The sequence below is a fragment of the Sus scrofa genome, chromosome 18 (assembly GCF_000003025.6).
Source record: "Sus scrofa isolate TJ Tabasco breed Duroc chromosome 18, Sscrofa11.1, whole genome shotgun sequence".
NCBI classification, from domain to species: Eukaryota; Metazoa; Chordata; class Mammalia; order Artiodactyla; family Suidae; genus Sus; species Sus scrofa.
In genome coordinates, this window is record NC_010460.4 from 564217 (window position 1) to 581520 (window position 17304).

The 17304-nt window shown below is 48.5% G+C and overlaps 1 protein-coding gene across 3 annotated transcripts in view; it reads left to right on the forward strand.

The window, feature by feature from the left end:
• ESYT2 (extended synaptotagmin 2) overlaps positions 921-17304 on the forward strand; it is a 78172-nt gene continuing 61788 nt past the window's right edge. For 2 of the 3 annotated variants that reach the window (XM_021079030.1, XM_021079029.1), the window contains exon 1: positions 921-1360. In XM_021079030.1, coding sequence (XP_020934689.1) covers positions 1049-1360 — 312 coding nt within the window. In that variant the 5' untranslated portion in view covers positions 921-1048. The remainder of the gene's footprint in view (positions 1361-17304) is intronic. The other variant, XM_021079028.1, reaches the window with a different exon arrangement.

Sequence of the window (17304 nt, forward strand, 5' to 3'; positions counted from 1 at the left end):
GTTGAATTAAAGTATTCTTGGAACTCACTGAATATGCCGAAAAACAACTACCTAGGCTGTCCTCTGCAAGTGATGACTTCAAGGAGACTACAAAGCAAACAGGAGTTACCATGCTTGAGTTTAATGGAAAACAAAGCGACCCAGAGCAGCCTGTGCTTCTCAGAAATCGCGGGCAGGGGGTGAGCACTCCTAGGAGAAACTCTGTACAGACAGCATCCTGCACGTCCAGGCGGCCCAGGCCAGTTCCCGCTCCCCGCGCGCACACGGGGGCGCATCCCGCAAGCTTTTCATACCGCCAGGACAGCTGCAAGGTTTCCGGGAGAAAAATGTCTTTACGTGGCGGGCGGTCAGCATGACTGGCCCGGTCACCCCGGGCTTTACGGCGCCGCACCACCGGACCACTCGGAAAATTCTAACACCCTGGAAGTACCTCGAGAAGAAACGTCTTAAACTTGGCAAGTGCTGTGCAAACTCGGGAGCGTGTACTGCGCCCTCACCAGCCCTGCACGAAGGCGGCCCAGGTGACGGAGCGAAGGGAGGCCCCCCACTCCCAGGACGCCCCGGCGCTGATCCTCCGCAGCCGCAGACCCCACCCTGGGTTGCCCCCCTCGGAGGCCTGAGGCTCTTCGGCGCCGGGACTTCCACGCAGGCCCCGCCCCTTGCGGTGACGCACACGCAGGCCCCGCCCTCCTCGCCTCAGGGGCGCCCCGGACCACCCCCTGCGGTAAAGTTCACGCAGGCCCCGCCCGCCCCGCCCACCGGCGCGAGGACGCCACACCAGCCCCGCCCCGCCCGCCTAGGCGGTGCTCCCCCGCCCTTTGGGAGGACGTCACACTTTGGTGTCTTCCACCAGGCGTTGGGCCGCACCCAGGCCTGGGGCCACGCCCGGCCGCCGCAGTGGAGCCCCCGCCCTGCGTGCTGACGTCGTACGGCGCCGCGGGCGGAAGCGCGGGAGGGCAGGGCGGTGGCGCCGTCCCCTCAGAGGGGCGCTGGCGCGCGGGCAGCGGCTCTTCTGCCGGGAGCGGTCGGAGCACTGCACGGCTCGGCGATGAGTGGCCCCCGCGCTCCAGGCCCCGAGGCCGGCGCCGCCGGGGCCGAGCCACCCGGCGCGGCGCTGAGCGTGGACGTGACGGGGCTGCTGGCGCAGCTGGCGCGCAGCTTCGCGCTGCTGCTGCCGGTGTACGCGCTGGGCTACCTGGGCCTGAGCTTCAGCTGGGTGCTGCTGGCGCTCGGGCTGCTCGTGTGGTGCCGCCGGAGCCGCGGCCTCAAGGCCACCCGCCTGTGCCGCGCGCTGGCGCTGCTGGAGGACGAGGAGCGCGCCGTGCGCCTGGGAGTGCGCGCCTGCGACCTGCCGGCCTGGGTGAGTGGGCGCGGCGGACCCCAAGCTGACCCCGCGCGTCCGCCGGGTCAGCGGTCCCCGACCTTGACCCTGACCCCGACCCGGCCCTTGTGCCTGGTCACGGGTCCCCGCCCGCTGCGACTCCGAACCTGACCCCGACTCTGCCTGCCTGCCTGGTCAGAGGTCCCTGCCTGCCGGGACCTGGGCCCTGATCCCGCTTGCCCGCCGCGACCCCGACCCTGACCCCCGCCTGGTCGGGGTCCGGCCCCATCAAGACTGCTCCCTGGTTAAGGGTCCCCTCCCGCCGCTACCCCGCCCGGCTCGGGGATGCCCGGAAGCCCCGGCCCCGCCCACCTGCCCACCAGCAACTCCCCCGCCTGGGTGGGCGCCCGCGTCGGACCCGAGCGCTGTGTAAATCAGAGGTCCTGGCCCCGTCGCCCGGCCCACCCGCCCGGTCACTCTTGGCCTGCGAACCCTCCACCGCACGGGTTCCGAGCAGGGCCGCACAGGTGAGGCGCGCTCTGCGCTGTCCTGCTTTGGCCACGTCGCCAGGCCTCCCTGTGCGGTGGCCGCGACTCCCGCCTCTGGAATGTGAGCTGGGGCGGCCGGCCTCCCTGCGCGGTGCTGGACGGTGTCCCATCTCCCCTGCAGAACAGGCGGCCGACCGTGGGGGCGGGGAGAGCGTTTTCCTCCTTTCCTGAGAAGTCTCAGCTGTTTCTCGGTTGTTTTTGACACACTCCAAGGGCAGTGAGGGTCCCCCAGAACGTTTGTTGGTGTCCTGATAATTGGAGGTTTGTTTCGCCACTTTGGAAGTAACATCATAAGCTGAGTAACTTTTACGGAGGGTAAACTTGACTCTAGTGTGAATGGGTGGGGCGGGGGAAGTTCTGGAATCGGCACTAAAGGGAAGAGTCATGGTATTGGTTATTTTTTCCTCGAGCATCCTCTGCCTAATTTATTTAAGCAGTGGGAAACTAAAGGAGTCGGCTCCTTCATCCTTTGTTGAGTTGGAGCACTGAGGATATGGTGCTTAGTTTAAGATAGATGATGCTCAGGTTAGGTTTGCTGTAAACTTACAGGAAGGTGACCAGCTGGTGAGTGTCAGCAGGGTTGTTTGCTCTTGGAGGAGAAACAGGCTTGGAGTGAGCTGGGTTATCAGTCCAGGACGCTTGTGAGGCAGCCATGGAGGGCATGACAGAGGGCAGGCAGAGGCCGGAAAGCAGGCGAGCCCAAGGCTAAAGGGGAGCACGATGGATACAGTTTGTGGCGACACATGGCAGTTGCAGAGGCATCTAAGTCAGGGACGTCAGAGATTTAAACTGTGTCAACACATGGTGGTGTGTGGCTCTCTAGTGTTTGGAAGCATCACTGTAACTGGTTGCTATGTTGCTTTTAACCAGAAGCAGGAAGAGAAAGGAGTAGAGGACAGGAACTCAGAGCCACCAAGGTGTGAACAGCCTGGAACAGAGGCGCCTTTGGAGGTGCAGGGCCTTCAGGTGGTCTTGTGTCGTACAAATTAAATTACATTAAATTACACCAAATTAGATGATTCCGGAAAGTGGCTAAAAGCGGAGAGTAGGTACCTTGCCAAAACAGTAGGCACAGTCCGGGCTGAGATTCACAGGAACTGGTGATGCTGACATTCATGGGTACTTGGTTATGGGGCCCTTGGCCGACATCAGATTTACTTGTAACAGTAGTGAAATGCACACTGTATTCATGAAATGAATTAACACGTACAGTTGCTACTATACTGAAGGACAGGAAAAGTTTTTTTTTTTAATTTATTTTTTTATTACTCAAATGGATTTATCACATCTATAGTTATACAATGATCACCACAATCCAGTTTCACAGGATTTCCCTCCCATAAGCCGAGCACATCCCCCCACCCCCCAAACGGTCTCCTCTGGAGACTGTAAGTTTTTCAATATCTGTGAGTCAGCATCTGTTCTGCAAAGAAGTTCGGTCTGAAAGGACAGGAAAATTTTTTTTCTTTCTTTTTTTTTTTTTTAAACAGAAGGGAAGGGTGATTAGCCCAGGTTCTTTCCTTGGGTTTGTTTTTCCTGTGCGTGACTTACACTGCTGAACCATGGTGTTCACCTCCTACAGTAAGGAGTTTATTTTTTCCAAAACTTTTCATTTGCGTATCCCACATTTATATTTGTTCTGATATCACACATATGTGCTTAAAAGTGTATTGCTTAGAAAACTTCTGGGATTCCTGTCGTGGCTCAGCGTAAACTGACTCAACTAATACCCATGAGGAGCAGGTTCGATCCCTGGCCTTTCTCGGTGGGTTAAGGATCTGGCGTTGCCGTGAGTGAGTTGTGGTGTAGGTCACAGGTGTGGCTTGGATCTGGCTCGACTGTGGCTGTGGCCAGTGGCTACAGCTCTGATTTGACCCCTAGCCTGGAAGTCTCCGTATGCTACAGGTGTGTCCCTAAAAGACAAAGAAAGAAAGAAAGAAAGAGAGAAAAGAAAGAAAGAAAGAAAACTTCCGTAAGGATTCACATGAATCTTGACAGTGATCATATCCAAGAAAAGCACTAGGAGTCGGTTTTGAGGGAGATGTTTTTTTTTTCCTTCAGCCACACCCAAGGCAGGCAGAAGTTCCCAGGCCAGGGATGGAATCCATGCCACAGCAGTGGCCCAGGCCACAGCAATGACAGCAGTGGATCCTAAACCACTAGGCCTCTGGGGAACCCTCTACCTTTTTTTTTTTTTTTTTTTTAATTGTATTACTCTTGTGTTATTTTCATAATAAAACTGGAGAAGTGCACTGTCTAGAAGTGTGCTTGTTATTCTGCTGTAGCCAGCGAGCGAGCATGTCAGCAACAGAAGCAGCTGAGCATGAGAAAAGTGAGGATTTCTGCATGGGTAGCACTGATCTCTTTTACACATACCTAGGTTCTAGGGGTTCTGAACATTTAGCCTGGTGTTTTGCCTTGAGTGAGATGTGTTTGTGCAGATTTCATAGTGTGTCCTTGACAGCTGTGATTCATAGCAGGGCAGAGGCAGAGGAAAACATGAACTGTTGTGGTAACTGACAGTTTTTCTTCTTTTTATGTAGTTACAGTAAAAATTCGTACTGGGTATGTAAAATGAGATGCTTCACAAATATGAATACCTTGAGAAGAAATATACTGCTGCAAATGAGAGCTAGTAGGATACGAAAAATGGCGCCCCCTTAACATGTGGTAATTCTGTGTAAACCACATTGTTACTCGTTATTCTTTCTTCACTTTTCATCAGCAGGGAAAGGTCCTGGCCGGTTTGAGCTGATGGATTAAGGACTGGCCTTTTCGTTGTAACAATGGTCTTCCCCTCGTTAACTGGGCCTGTAAAATTAGATTGCGGCCGAAGACTATTCCTGAAGAGTTTTTATAGTGATGAGTAAGATGATTTTCCACTGCTATTCTTACCTGAAAAATTAGCACTTGGTGTGAAGTCTGCCCTTTTCCTGTTTTCACTACTGCCAGTAAATGCTGATGCTCTGGCTGCGCATAAGTAGAGACCCAAACCTGTCATAAATGACAGTTAGTCTTTTAGTCCTCTATTGCTTTGAGGATAAAGATTTAAAGCATAGTCAGTTTCTGTGTTACGTTGATTTTACTGTCATGTTTCAGCTTTTCTTTGGGGGGAGCTTTTTTCTTCCCAGGGTTCTTCTGGGAAGTTCTGGAGAATTTAACTCTAGCTCAATTTTTTTTTTTTTTTTTTGGTCTTTTTTTGCCTTTTCTAGGGCTGCTCCAGCAGCATATGGAGGTTCCCAGGCTAGGGGTCCAATCAGAGCTGTAGCCACCAGCCTACACCAGAGCCACAGCAAGGCCAGATCCGAGGCACGTCTGCAATCTACACCACAGCTCACGGCAACGCCGGATCCTTAACCCACGGAGCAAGGCCAGGGATCGAACCCTCAACCTCATGGTTCCTAGTCGGATTCGTGAACCACTGCGCCACGACGGGACCTCCAGAGCACATACTTTTATTCTTAGTGTTAGTCATTGCCTTGTAACAGTCTTGGGAAGACTTGTAACAGACTTGAAGCTAAATCAGGATCCATGGTTTAGCGATTTTTAACTGTGGCTGTGGCGTTAGCACCTGGATCCTAGAGCTTATGTACTTTGCGAAGATGCTGGATCCCTCCTCATAGCTGTGAGGGTGGGGTGGCTCTTCAGGTTTCGCATTTCTGTGCACACCGCTGCTGCGGTTCACGGAGGGGAAGGACCCTCATGTTGCTCTGTTACATTCTCTAAATGCCTCATGCAGTTAGAACAGAGCGCCCCAGGGTTGCTGAACATAAAGCAGTAAATAATCTGTTTTTTAGTTGAAAGGCGTTCCCCCTGTGGTCCAATGGAATTGGCAGCGTCTCTGCAGCACCAGGATGCGGATTCAATCCCCAGCCCCGCACAGTGGCTTAAAGGATCTGGCATTGCCAAAGCTTCGGTGTAAGTCACAACTGTGGCTCGGATGCGATCCCTGGCCCAGGAACTCCCTATGCCCAGGGGCAGCCAAAAAATTAAAAAAAAAATTAACTTTGGGATATATGCATCCATCAGGTTGTATGCGCTGATTTTTCTGTTGCAGATGAAAGTTGGCCTCACTGAAATTTCAAGATGAAAGTATATAGAGCTAAGACTGCACTGTAAATCAATAGCTACGTGAACTTAAAATATATTCAACATATTTATGTTAAACTATATTATGTTAGTATATGTTGTGTTAAATTATATCACAAAGTATAGCTCTTGACCCTGTGACGGCGGGTTATGAACAGCTGACTGCGGAGGGAGCACGCTCCTTAACCCTGGTGAACCTGCATTTTCTCTGGGTTTTCACGATTTCTACATTGGTTGCAATATCTAGCCTTAAATAGTATCACAGACATGGCGAATGATTAAAACCATTGAATTGTACACTTGACATGAGTGAATTGTACAATATGTGAAGTGAATTACATCTCAGTAGTGCTGTTAAAAAAATTACAAAATTGCAAAAGTTTCAAAAATAAATGAAACAGGTGATCAGTTACAGTACAAAGTAAGCCATACAAACCTCTTCGCTTTTGGAATTCTAGCTGAAACTGTCGTAATTTCTTAGAATTATTGTTCCAACATAAATTTGGAGGCATTTACATTTTAAAGAATATTTAATGGAAGGGGAGGGCTTATGAATGTAGAAAGAAACTAGGTAAATATTTTCTCATTAAACCTAATGTTCATTTAAACATTAATCTTCCATTGGCTAAATGAACAAATAGACATTGTGCCTCAAAGATATAAATAGGAGTTCCCATTGTGGCGAAGTGGAAACGAATCTGACTAGGAACCATGAAGTTGCAGGTTCGATCCTGGCCTCGCTCAGTGGGTTATGGATCCAGCATTGCTGTGAGCTGTGGTGTAGGCCGGTGGCTTCAGCTGCCATTAGATTCCTAGCCTGGGAACCTCCATGTGCCAAGGGTGCAGCCCTAAAATGATAAAAGACAAAAAAAAAAAAAAAAGATGTAAATAGCCTAAATGTGTGGGGTGTTTTTTTTTTTTTTTTTTTGTGAATTAATTCTAAACACTTCACTTTAATTAAAGGTGTTTATAATTACATGTTTGAGAAATTTAGCCTAGAGATTGGTTTGTTTGGTATAAGGTATGTTCTATCGCAGCATGGTTGTAGAATGTAGTATTTCCAGTCTTTTGCCTTTTGTTATGTGTTGTTAAATCATTATCTTATTTGCCTTCCATGACGGTGTTGCCCCAGATGAATTTTCTTTCTCCATTTAAAGATCTGAGCGCCCACAACATGCAGAAAGCAAGTGGTCACCTTACCTCCCTGGGTGTACCCTCTTTCGGTAGATATGAGGTGGGGCGTGATGGCCGAAGAGTGCTGTGGTGGGTCAGAAGAGGGTGGGAGGTGGTTGGTGCTGGGAAGTGCGAAGATGCACTCGTGGACACTGAAGAGTGAGTGGGAGCAGCAGGATAAAAAGTGCATGATTGGAGTTCCCGTTGTGGTGCAGGAAGCATGAGGTTGCAGGTTCGATCCCTGGCCTCACTCAGTGGGTTAAGGACCCGGGTTGCCATGAGCTGTGGTGAAGGTTGCAGACGCAGCTCGGATCCCGTGTTGCTGTGGCTCTGGTGTAGGCCGGTGGCTACAGCTCCGATTGGACCCCTAGCCTGGGAACCTCCATATGCTGCAGGAGCAGCCCTAGAAATGGCAAAAAGACAAAAAAAAAAAGAACTTAAAAAAAAAAAAGATGCATGATTGAGAAGTCCGGCACATTGAGGGGAGGTGGAAGCCTTGGAGCCCAGAAGGGCAGCCAGGTGATAGGTGCTCTGCCGTCTCAAGGGGGCTGTCAGGAAGGTGATGGAAGGCTGGACCGAGACTCCGGCCCGGGAGTGAGGAGGAGAGGGGCTCAGACCGGGCCCGGCCGCGCTGTCCGGCAGCACTCCTATTGCACAGGAGTGTGGGACCTGGGAGCAGGGCCTCGTCAGGTGTTGGGAACGGAGCTTGGAAATCAAAATGGAAACTCCTGTGCAGCCCAGTAGGTCTCTAGCCCCAGCTGCCAAACCCTTAGAGCCAGGTTTACTGCCCGGGGGGGGGGGGGGGGGGGGGAATGCTGCACACCACGGGGTTGCAGAGGCACCGACCGCCCACCTTCCCAACTGAGACTGTTCCCTTTCATTCTTAAGGGTCACACTTATCGTGCCCTAAACACTGAGTCACCTCCTGTTCGTTTGGAATTGGGTGGGGTGTGGTTGTTATGGAAGCAGTGTCAGCAGTTGTCTTGCATGGAATCATTCTTAACCAAATGGAAAAAGAAAGGCAGAGCCTGATTAAGTTTTTCAGTGGATGAAGTGATATATTCATTTTTGAAAAAAGATTATGCCATTTGGAGCACTGTGTACATTTATGAAAAATAGTAGCTCAGCTCTTTAAATCAGTGTATTCTACAAGATTTTATTGATGAGGATGAAAACTTTTTTCTAGGGTTTGTAAATCTCGCTGTGCGGATAAGTTCGATTTTGTGCTGTCTTGTCTTTGCCTCTTTTGTGAGAGGTAGTTTAGTAATTGCTTGCGGTGGATGTCTCTGAGATCCGTCGCTCAGTGTCTGGTGTCTTTCAGTGGATTTCAGTGGGATGTCGAGAGGAAAGTATTTTTTTTTTTTTTAGATGTTTTGATCTTTTTTTTTTTTTTTAATTTATTTTTTTGTCTTTTTGCTATTTCTCTGGGCTGCTCCCTCAGCATATGGAGGTTCCCAGGCTAGGGGTTGAATCAGAGCTGTAGCCACCGGCCTACGCCAGAGCCACAGCAACGCAGGATCCGAGCCGCGTCTGCAACCTACACCACAGCTCACGGCAATGCTGGATCGTTAACCCACTGAGCAAGGGCAGGGACCGAACCCGCAACCTCATGGTTCCTAGTCGGATTCGTTAACCACTGCACCATGACGGGAACTCCGAGAGGAAAGTATTGATGCAAAACAAAGCACGTCTTAGGTGCACCCCGTGTGTCAGCGCAGTGATTTCCTTTTTTAAAAAACCCAATTTTGGAGTTCCCATCATGGCTCGGCAGTTAACGAACCCCAGCTAGCATCCATGAGGATGCTGGTTTGATCCCTGGCCTCACTCAGTGGGCTAAGGATCTGGTGTTGCTGTGAGCTGTGGGGTAGGCCGGCAGCTGCAGCTCCGATTAGACCCCTAGCCTGGGAACCTCCATATGCCGCAGGTGTGGCCCTAAAAAAATAAAATAAAATAAAACGAAAAACCCAATTTTTTGAAGCTGGTGTACTTAAGCATCGGTGATAACCGCAGAAATGGCAGGTGTGGAAATAATAATATGAAATTTTTATCATGCTTTCTTTTTTATTTGTAAAATGTCATTGATGTTGAACTTAAAGTTGTTTTGAACTTGTCTTTCTTTTTTTTTTTTTTTTTTTTTCTGTCTTTTGGTCTTTTGTTGTTGTTGTTGTTGCTATTTCTTGGGCCGCTCCTGCGGCATATGGAGGTTCCCAGGCTAGGGGTTGAATCGGAGCTGTAGCCACCGGCCTACGCCAGAGCCACAGCCACGCGGGATCCGAGCCGCGTCTGCAACCTACACCACAGCTCACGGCAATGCTGGATCGTTAACCCACTGAGCAAGGGCAGGGATCGAACCCGCAACCTCATGGTTCCTAGTCGGATTCGTTAACCACTGCGCCACGACGGGAACTCCTGTCTTTCTATTTTTAATAAACATACAGACATGTTTTCCTCCGTACGTTACGGCATGACAGGTTTTAGAAACATGATTTTTCTGGCATGAGGAGAATGCGTGTTCCTTGCAGAACATTTCAAGCTTTGAAGAAGAAAGAGGGAAAAAGTTCCCTGCAATCCTACTAACCCGTGATAGCCAGTATTAACACTCTGGTGATTTTCTGAATCTTGAGTGTGTCTGGAGGTGCGTGGATATACGTGTGTACTGGGTTCCCCTTCCTTTATGCCTTATGTTGTGGACATTATGTCATTATTCCTCAGAAATATGACTTTGATTTTTGCAATAGTATCTACTTTATGGGAGTGCCGTGCTTATTTACACTATGTCTGGTAGACAGATTCCAAAAACGAGATACATATGTTGAGAAAAGCTAAGAGTTTGAGATATTTAATTTTCTGCTCTTTTCAGTTATGAACGATTATTTGCTTGAGCTATTGGTTACATCTTTCCAGGGTAAATGAACGATTTTTGAACTCATAAGAGCAGCATGGTAATTTATAAGCCAAAGTCTAGCTTTAGAAGTCAGCGTTTGCTATTGAATGGTCTGATGTTAAAATAACCGCAGTAGATTTATCCAGATACCCTCTTATGTAAACAACCTTCAGAAGAAGAGCCCGCCCCCAACACACACACACACACACACACACACACACACACACACACACACACACACACACACACACACACACAGCTACTCTTCAAATAGCTTTTCCTCCGCTGCGCTCTGCTGGGATAGGAAAGTTGGTTAAGCTGTGTCTGGCTCTGTGTAGTGCATTGTTGTGATGGCTCTTTGGAGATTGCGCAAGGCTCACTGGATTGTCCTTGATCTTGTCCGAAAATAACCAGCCATGTGACTGGTTTTGTCAGTGTCACCTGGCAGCCCTGAGGCACAGAGCGGTGTGTGCCATCGGCAGTGGAGTGGGCCACCCTCGTGGGTACCCACCTCACGCCCGACGGCGTTGCTGCTTGGGCACATGTGCGAGAAGCAGGCTCCTGATCCGATGGATGCAGGATCCTGTCTGAGACCCCCCACGTCTGCCTCCGTGCCCTGGGGCATGTCAGCCACATCCGTTAGAACCTTAGTGTCCTCATCCTTTGATGGGCATTGAAATGAGCCCGGCCCCGAAGTGTGGTCCTGAGGCTGGAATGAGGAGAGGCCAAGAGATGTGGGCCTGGAACCGCAGCGGTGGCCCGTGGTCCCCTGGGGTTAATGGTCTGAGGGGCTGATCCTTCTGTGCATTTGCCCCAGTGTCACTGCCAGCTTCCTGCCGTCTGAGGCACATCTCTTACACACCTTGCCGTCTCCTCCCCCACTTCAGCTGGAGGCCGCAGAGATTGGAGCTTTTCTTGGCTTCTGTGTCACTAAAGTTTATTTTCTGTCGTTGATGAGAGTTTATCTACCATAATGCTTTATTATTTACTCGCAAAAGCATTCCTTCTAACTTCTCTCTTTTTCCTCTGGACATCGTAAAGTTATATCCAAGGAGCCTATGTTATCATCCCTCATCCTTGCTGCTGCTCCTTTAAAACAGGTTCTGTCCGGAAGACTCGATTAATCTCTCCTAGCTCTGCTTGCAGCCGCTGCCCCATCCAGTCCATAACCGTAGTTAGTGACACTATGACAGCATCATGCTGTAAAATGTTTTTCTTCCAGTCCTTGTTTCTTTCCTCTTGTGAGTAAGTGCTGGTTAGTTAGTGACTCAAGTGGGGATTTGAAAGCACACATTCTATTTCTGGGTCAACTACAATAGTTTCATTCAACCTGTGTCACATGTGCGGTTGTTTTCCTGTTTGGATCTGAGGAGTTGGTACTTGTAGGTTTTGCCGAGTACAGTGGATCCAGAGAAGATAAATCCGGTGAAAGAGCACATCATCCAGCTGGCTGCATGCCACACCTGTTCCACTGGAGTATGTCCTGTGACCGGTTTTCTGGTGTGCCCCCCACATTCTGAGAGGCCAGCAATGAGTTGCTAAAGTGACTCATCTGAGGGATAGTCTTACCTCCTGTTTTCCTATAAAACTTTGCCTACGTATTTGTTAAATCCTTTAGTTACGCACGCTTCGTCTTGTAATTGTACGGAGGATCAGGAGTTTGAAGACAGAGACTTTTTATATCTGCCGTAGCATCTAACAGCGTATTTGTGTAGAGTTTGCTCCATAAACCTAGTGAGGTGTTGGGACAGTGAACTAGTAATTGCTTATTTTACCAGGACTGTCTACCCCCAGTTTTAACTTGTTGTCTAGTGCCTGTGTTGTTGTTATTATACGTATTTGAAGAGAGCTGCCTGCTGAGGTCATTCATTTATTTCATGTGCTCTAAGCATTTAAGTGCCTAGCAAGTGAAGGCGTGGATCTGTTAACACTTTATAAGTTAATGTCCGAACACTGAGTTTTATAACCAAAACCCAAATATAACCTGAAGCTAAAAGGAGAATACAGTCTCTGTTTTTTCGCATACCTCAAGATCTTGACATCTATCCAGTAGCAATTGCAAAGTGTTGACTTTGCTTAACAGCTTGAATCAGATTGTGGTTTTATGTTGGGGGAAACGGAGTGAACCTGCTGCCTGTATGAAGGCCAGTTTTACAACTTATTTACTTATTTTTTGTCTTTTCTAGGGCCGCTCCCTCTGCATATGGAGGTTCCCGGGCTAGAGGTCAAATCGGAGCTGTAGCTGCTGGCCTACGCCACAGCCACACCAATGCCAGATCCTTAACCCACTGAGCAAGGCCAGGGATCGAACCCGCGACCTCATGGTTCCTAGTCAGATTCATTAACCACTGAGCTACAACGGGAACTCCTGAAGGCCAGTTTTAAGAGAACGTACCCATAGCTTGTATTTCATAGTGCCTGGGGCAAGAGGAGAAAGGTAACAGCTCATCTTTGGATTTGGGGGGGGTTAACTTTTTGAGGCACTGCCAAACTGTTTTCCCTAACAGTGGGAATATTTTGTATTGTCACCAGTGATGTGATAAGAAGCTTCGATTCCTGCACACCCTCACCAGCACGCGTTATTTTCTGTTTTTATTCTGAGCCGTCATAATGGATGTGCAGTGGTGCCTCTCGGGGGTTGATTTGCATTCCCTGGTGGCCGATGTCACCTTCACCTGATTGTGTGCACTTCCTCCCAGCTCCACGTGTAGTGAGATGTTTCCAGGAGCTTGATACCGGCCATGATGGAAGTTATTTACCCCAGAAGTCAGCAAAGAACGGGTTGTGAACTCGCCACAGTGTGCCACTGCCCTGAGGGGTGTCTGTTGCCCCTCCAGAGAGGGTTCACCGTAACCTCCAAGGGCAGAAGGGGCACGGATCACCTTAACCCGGTAGGGTTCTGAGTTGGCCTGCGGGTGGGCTGCAGGGAAGCGCCCTCTCAGGTCTGGGCACACCCACCTTTAGGGTTCTGTCCTCCCAAGGTTGTGCCTCAAGTCCCCTCTCTTGCATCTCAGAGTCCAGGCTGTGTTTGCAACGGCTCTGGTGTGGTTTTTGTAGCTTAAGAGTTTGGCAGGTGCCTGAAGGGAAGCTGGGTCGGCTCCCTCACGCTCTTAGGGTCTTGGCCCGCAAGTCCTGTCTCTCAGCCAACCTGAACTCCAGTTCCTGTCTCCCTGGTCGTGTGAGATGGCTGTCAGCTGGCTTCTCAGCCGCGTGTGTCCGGATTTCTCAACCTCTGGTACCACACCCCTGGGGGGGGACAGCCACAGTGTCGCCACACCACCCTGGGGAGCCTTCTGCCCTGCATTTTAGCCCCTCGTGCCTTGAGCTCACCAGTGTTCTCAGGTGTGCGCCCGAGCGGGTTCCATCTGGCCGTTCTTGTTCTCAGCAGAATTGATTGGCTGCAAGGTACTCTGATCATCACAGGTGGGAGGCAGTGTTATTTTAGGGAAAAATAGTTCGGAACTCCTAGTGTATTGCCCTGTGAAAGTTAGAAGAACAGTTTTCTGTTGACTGTGGACTTTGGAAGGGGAATGAGGAGACAGATTTAGGAGAAAGAGGGCACGTGTTGAGTTTTACTTGTAAATTGTATTTCGGAATGCTTCCCTGGGTGGATATTTTAACTTTAGGTGGGCTCGTTGTTGTTTTAAGGAGAATGCTCTTACTGTTAAGCACAAGAGATGAAGGGAGTTGGAGTTTGAAGTAAATCACTATAGAAAACTTGCAGTTCGTGCTTCGCTGACTTTACCTGTGAAATGGCACCTCACAAGTTGGGTAAACTCTGGAAACACCCATTCAGCGTGATCATTTATTAAACTTGTCTATGTGTGGTGAGTACTGTCTGTTTCATTCATTTTAGACTTTGTAGCTTCAGGAGAGAGACAGCCTGAAAACACTGGGAGTGCTGTAATTAGAGGAGGAAAAAAGTTTTGAAAAGTGGATTTTTTTTGTGTGTGTGTGTGCATGTGTCTTTTTAGGGCCGCACCTAAAAAGCATATGGAGGTTCCCAGGCTAGGGGTCGAATTGGAGCTGTAGCCGCCGGCCTACGCCATAGCCATAGCAACATGGGATCCAAGCTGAGTCTGCAGCCTACACCACAGCTCATGGCAACACCAGATCCTTAACCCACTGAGCAAGGCCAGGGATCGAACCTGCATCCTCATGGATGCTAGTCAGATTCATTTCCACTGAGCCATGACAGGAACTCCAAAAAGTAGATTTTAAAACTTTTAATAAGAGCCCCCTTTCTGTGTGAGGAGAAGCAGGGAATCTGGCTGCCCCCCACGGGACAGTTTGGCTCAGCACTGTGTCAGGGAGCCCAGGAGCTGGCTTGGTGCAGGTGCTGGATCTGGAGTGCCAGCCTGGTCTCAGTGTGGCCCCTGGCTCATGCCCACCCTTTAGGGCTCCGATTTTCCACCTGCAGAGTGGTAAGAAAATGCAGCAGTTGATCTGTCAAGTCCCTAAGAAACTGAGCCAGGAGTTGGACCTTAAATGGGGGTAGGGGACAGGCAGAGTAGCATAGATAAGTCACACTGGGTAAGAAACTGCTTTAAAGGGGGACCTAAGTGTTTTATAGGGTACAAGAAACTGATACAAAATTAGGAGTGAAGGAGGCTGAAGTAGGGAAATGTAGACTTTGGTTGTTAAATACACAATTTATTCACGTGTTTTTGTGACCTCACCAAATATTTCAGTTCCGATGTATGTACCGGCTTTTAACTAATTTTGGGAGTCATTTTGAGCCCACAGTGGCATGGCCCTGCTCTCCCTTCATCCGTGAGAGGTCCAGGGTGCGCTTTAAGGCCGAACGCATCACTAATGTGTCCTCGTTTGTTGGCTCATCCACTCACGGAGAGCGTGGAATCAAGCTAGTATTTACTTCAAGGCCCCTGGAGTGAGTTACTTGGTTCTGTTATTATTTTGGAAAACATCTGATCCACAGGAGTGTGCAGTATACGTACTACAAGGTTTGTGGTTGCTTGGAACGGAGGAAACGAGAGCTGATGGTAAATTACATGCACATTTTTGACTGTGTAGACTGTCGGCACTGCCTGACCCTTGAGTTGTTCACGGCTCAAGTGTATACACCGTTTTTTGGTGTACTCATAGGATTGTGTAACCGTCACCAAAATCCCGTTTTAGAATGTCTTTGTCCTGCCTTAAAGAAACTCCATACCCCCTAGACTCGCCTCCTTCCCTCCCGCATTCCTCAGGCCGGCAACCTCTCGTCCACATTCTGTCCCAAGGCTTCCCCGTTGTGGACATCCTGTGTCCGTGGATCAGACAGTGTGCAGTCTTGGTGGCTTTGACTGCCTCCGTGGTAGACCATGGAGCTTGGTAGGTAGGTGAGAGGGTGACACGATGGACAGGTGGTGGACACCAGGTCCGTCTCCCGGTGTGGGTACCACGGCTGGAGACGAGGTAAAGCTGGGCGGAGAGCAGGGGCTCTGTGCTTTTTTGCAATATCTGTAATTATGTCAAAAGAAAAAAATCTGAGGGTGGTATTATGATCTAATTACTGGCTTTTGAATAGGGTTATGCATTTATAGTGAAGAAATTTATAGTGAGTTTTCTAGGAGAGAATTGGAGAGTTTGGGTCTTGCTAAGAGATGTACAAACATTTTTGTGATTTCTGTCCCCTAGGTTTCCTTGCCATTATTTAGTCTCATATGGAAAACAAAGAGTGATGGAGTAAGCGATAGCGTTTCTCCCTGCATTATCCCTGTAATACCAGAACTGAAGGGTTGGTTTTTTGGTTTGGGGTGTTTGTAGGTATCTCGGAAATGCATGATCTCAGTTAATTGTAAAAAGCACTATGGCAGATGTTTGCAGCCTTGGCCTCACACCTCCATAAAGACCAGTGATTGTAATTGTTATGTGGTAACTGTACAAAATGAAACAAAGCTTCACCACAAAAATAGCTGGAGAAACTGTTAAAGTATAGCAACATAACTTGTATCTTCCTTGTTTCTTATTCTCTGGGGGAACCTGTGCTAAAAATAGGATGTGCTAAATAGAAATTACCCCTTTTCCTGTATAAGCAGCTGCTCCCTAAGCTTCAGGGAGCCCAGGTTCTCTCTGTTCAATGCTCCCAGCCACTCTCTTGGTCCATAAACCTGCTTGAGATCTCATTGCTCCAGCGTCTGCCTCCTTCTTCCCAGCCGTTTCTAACAGTATTCAGGAAAAATGTCCTAATACTTCAAGTGCCCGATTATCTGTTGTTTCACTACTGTGTATAAATAAAGGAATAAAGGGAGAAAACGAGGAGATTCTAGGTTGGTAAATTTCTTTGACCCCATTCTCATAACTGTTGGGATATTTACCGTGTGAGAGAATAAAATTAAGCTCAAAGATGTATCACAAAAACCTTTTTTTTTTTTTTAAACTATCAATCCAAAGATTTATCCATAGCTTTTCTGGATTTGCTTTAAAAAAACAAAACAAAACTGACAGATACATCCCCCTGCAAAAAACTCCCGCAGTCTCTCAGTGTAACTTCCCGGAGCTCTCTCAGGTTCCGCCCCACGTTACAGTGGTGGATTTGTCCGGGATAATTCTGTAGGTCTGAAATGCTGCAGGAAGTTACTCCATGTTAGGTTCATTTACAGAGTTGCTTTTTCTCCTTAGAAGAGTATTTAAAAATTTAATGAATATTGCATGGTACGAAACGTATTACTTGGAAATGAAAAAGTCACAGTAAAATTTCAAACATGCTGTGACTTCTGATTCCATGCAGATGTTTGTTATACCTGTGAGTTCCGTAATCTAGGGGATTTTAACCCCAATCTCACAGTCTGGTAGTTTCTTTCTCTCTCTCTCTTTTTTTTGGGGTCTTTTTAAGGCCACCCACAGCATATGAAAGTTCCCAGGCTAGGGGTCGAATTAGAGCTGTAGATGCTGGCTTATACCACAGCCACAGCATTGCCGGATCCTTAACCCATTGAGTGAGGCCAGGGATTCACCCTGTGTCCTCATGGATACTAGTGGAGTTTGTTACTGCTGAGCCAGGGTGGGGAACTCCTGTAGTTAGTTTCTTTCTTTCTCTCTGTCTCTTTCTCTCTTTCATAAAAGAACAATGCCAGGTTGTTTCTGCATAGTCCACAGAGTGTGTGGGATTAATTCAGTGCTACAATTGCATCTGCATCTTCTTGTGCATTCCAGTCAAGACATAAAGCTTGTAAATTTGAATAGTAGCATTAAATTTAAATTTACAATTAAAAAACCCAGATTGTCTTATGTGTTTAGCAAAGGAGATGAGGAGACATGTTTCCTAGTTTTTGACTCATTTTAAT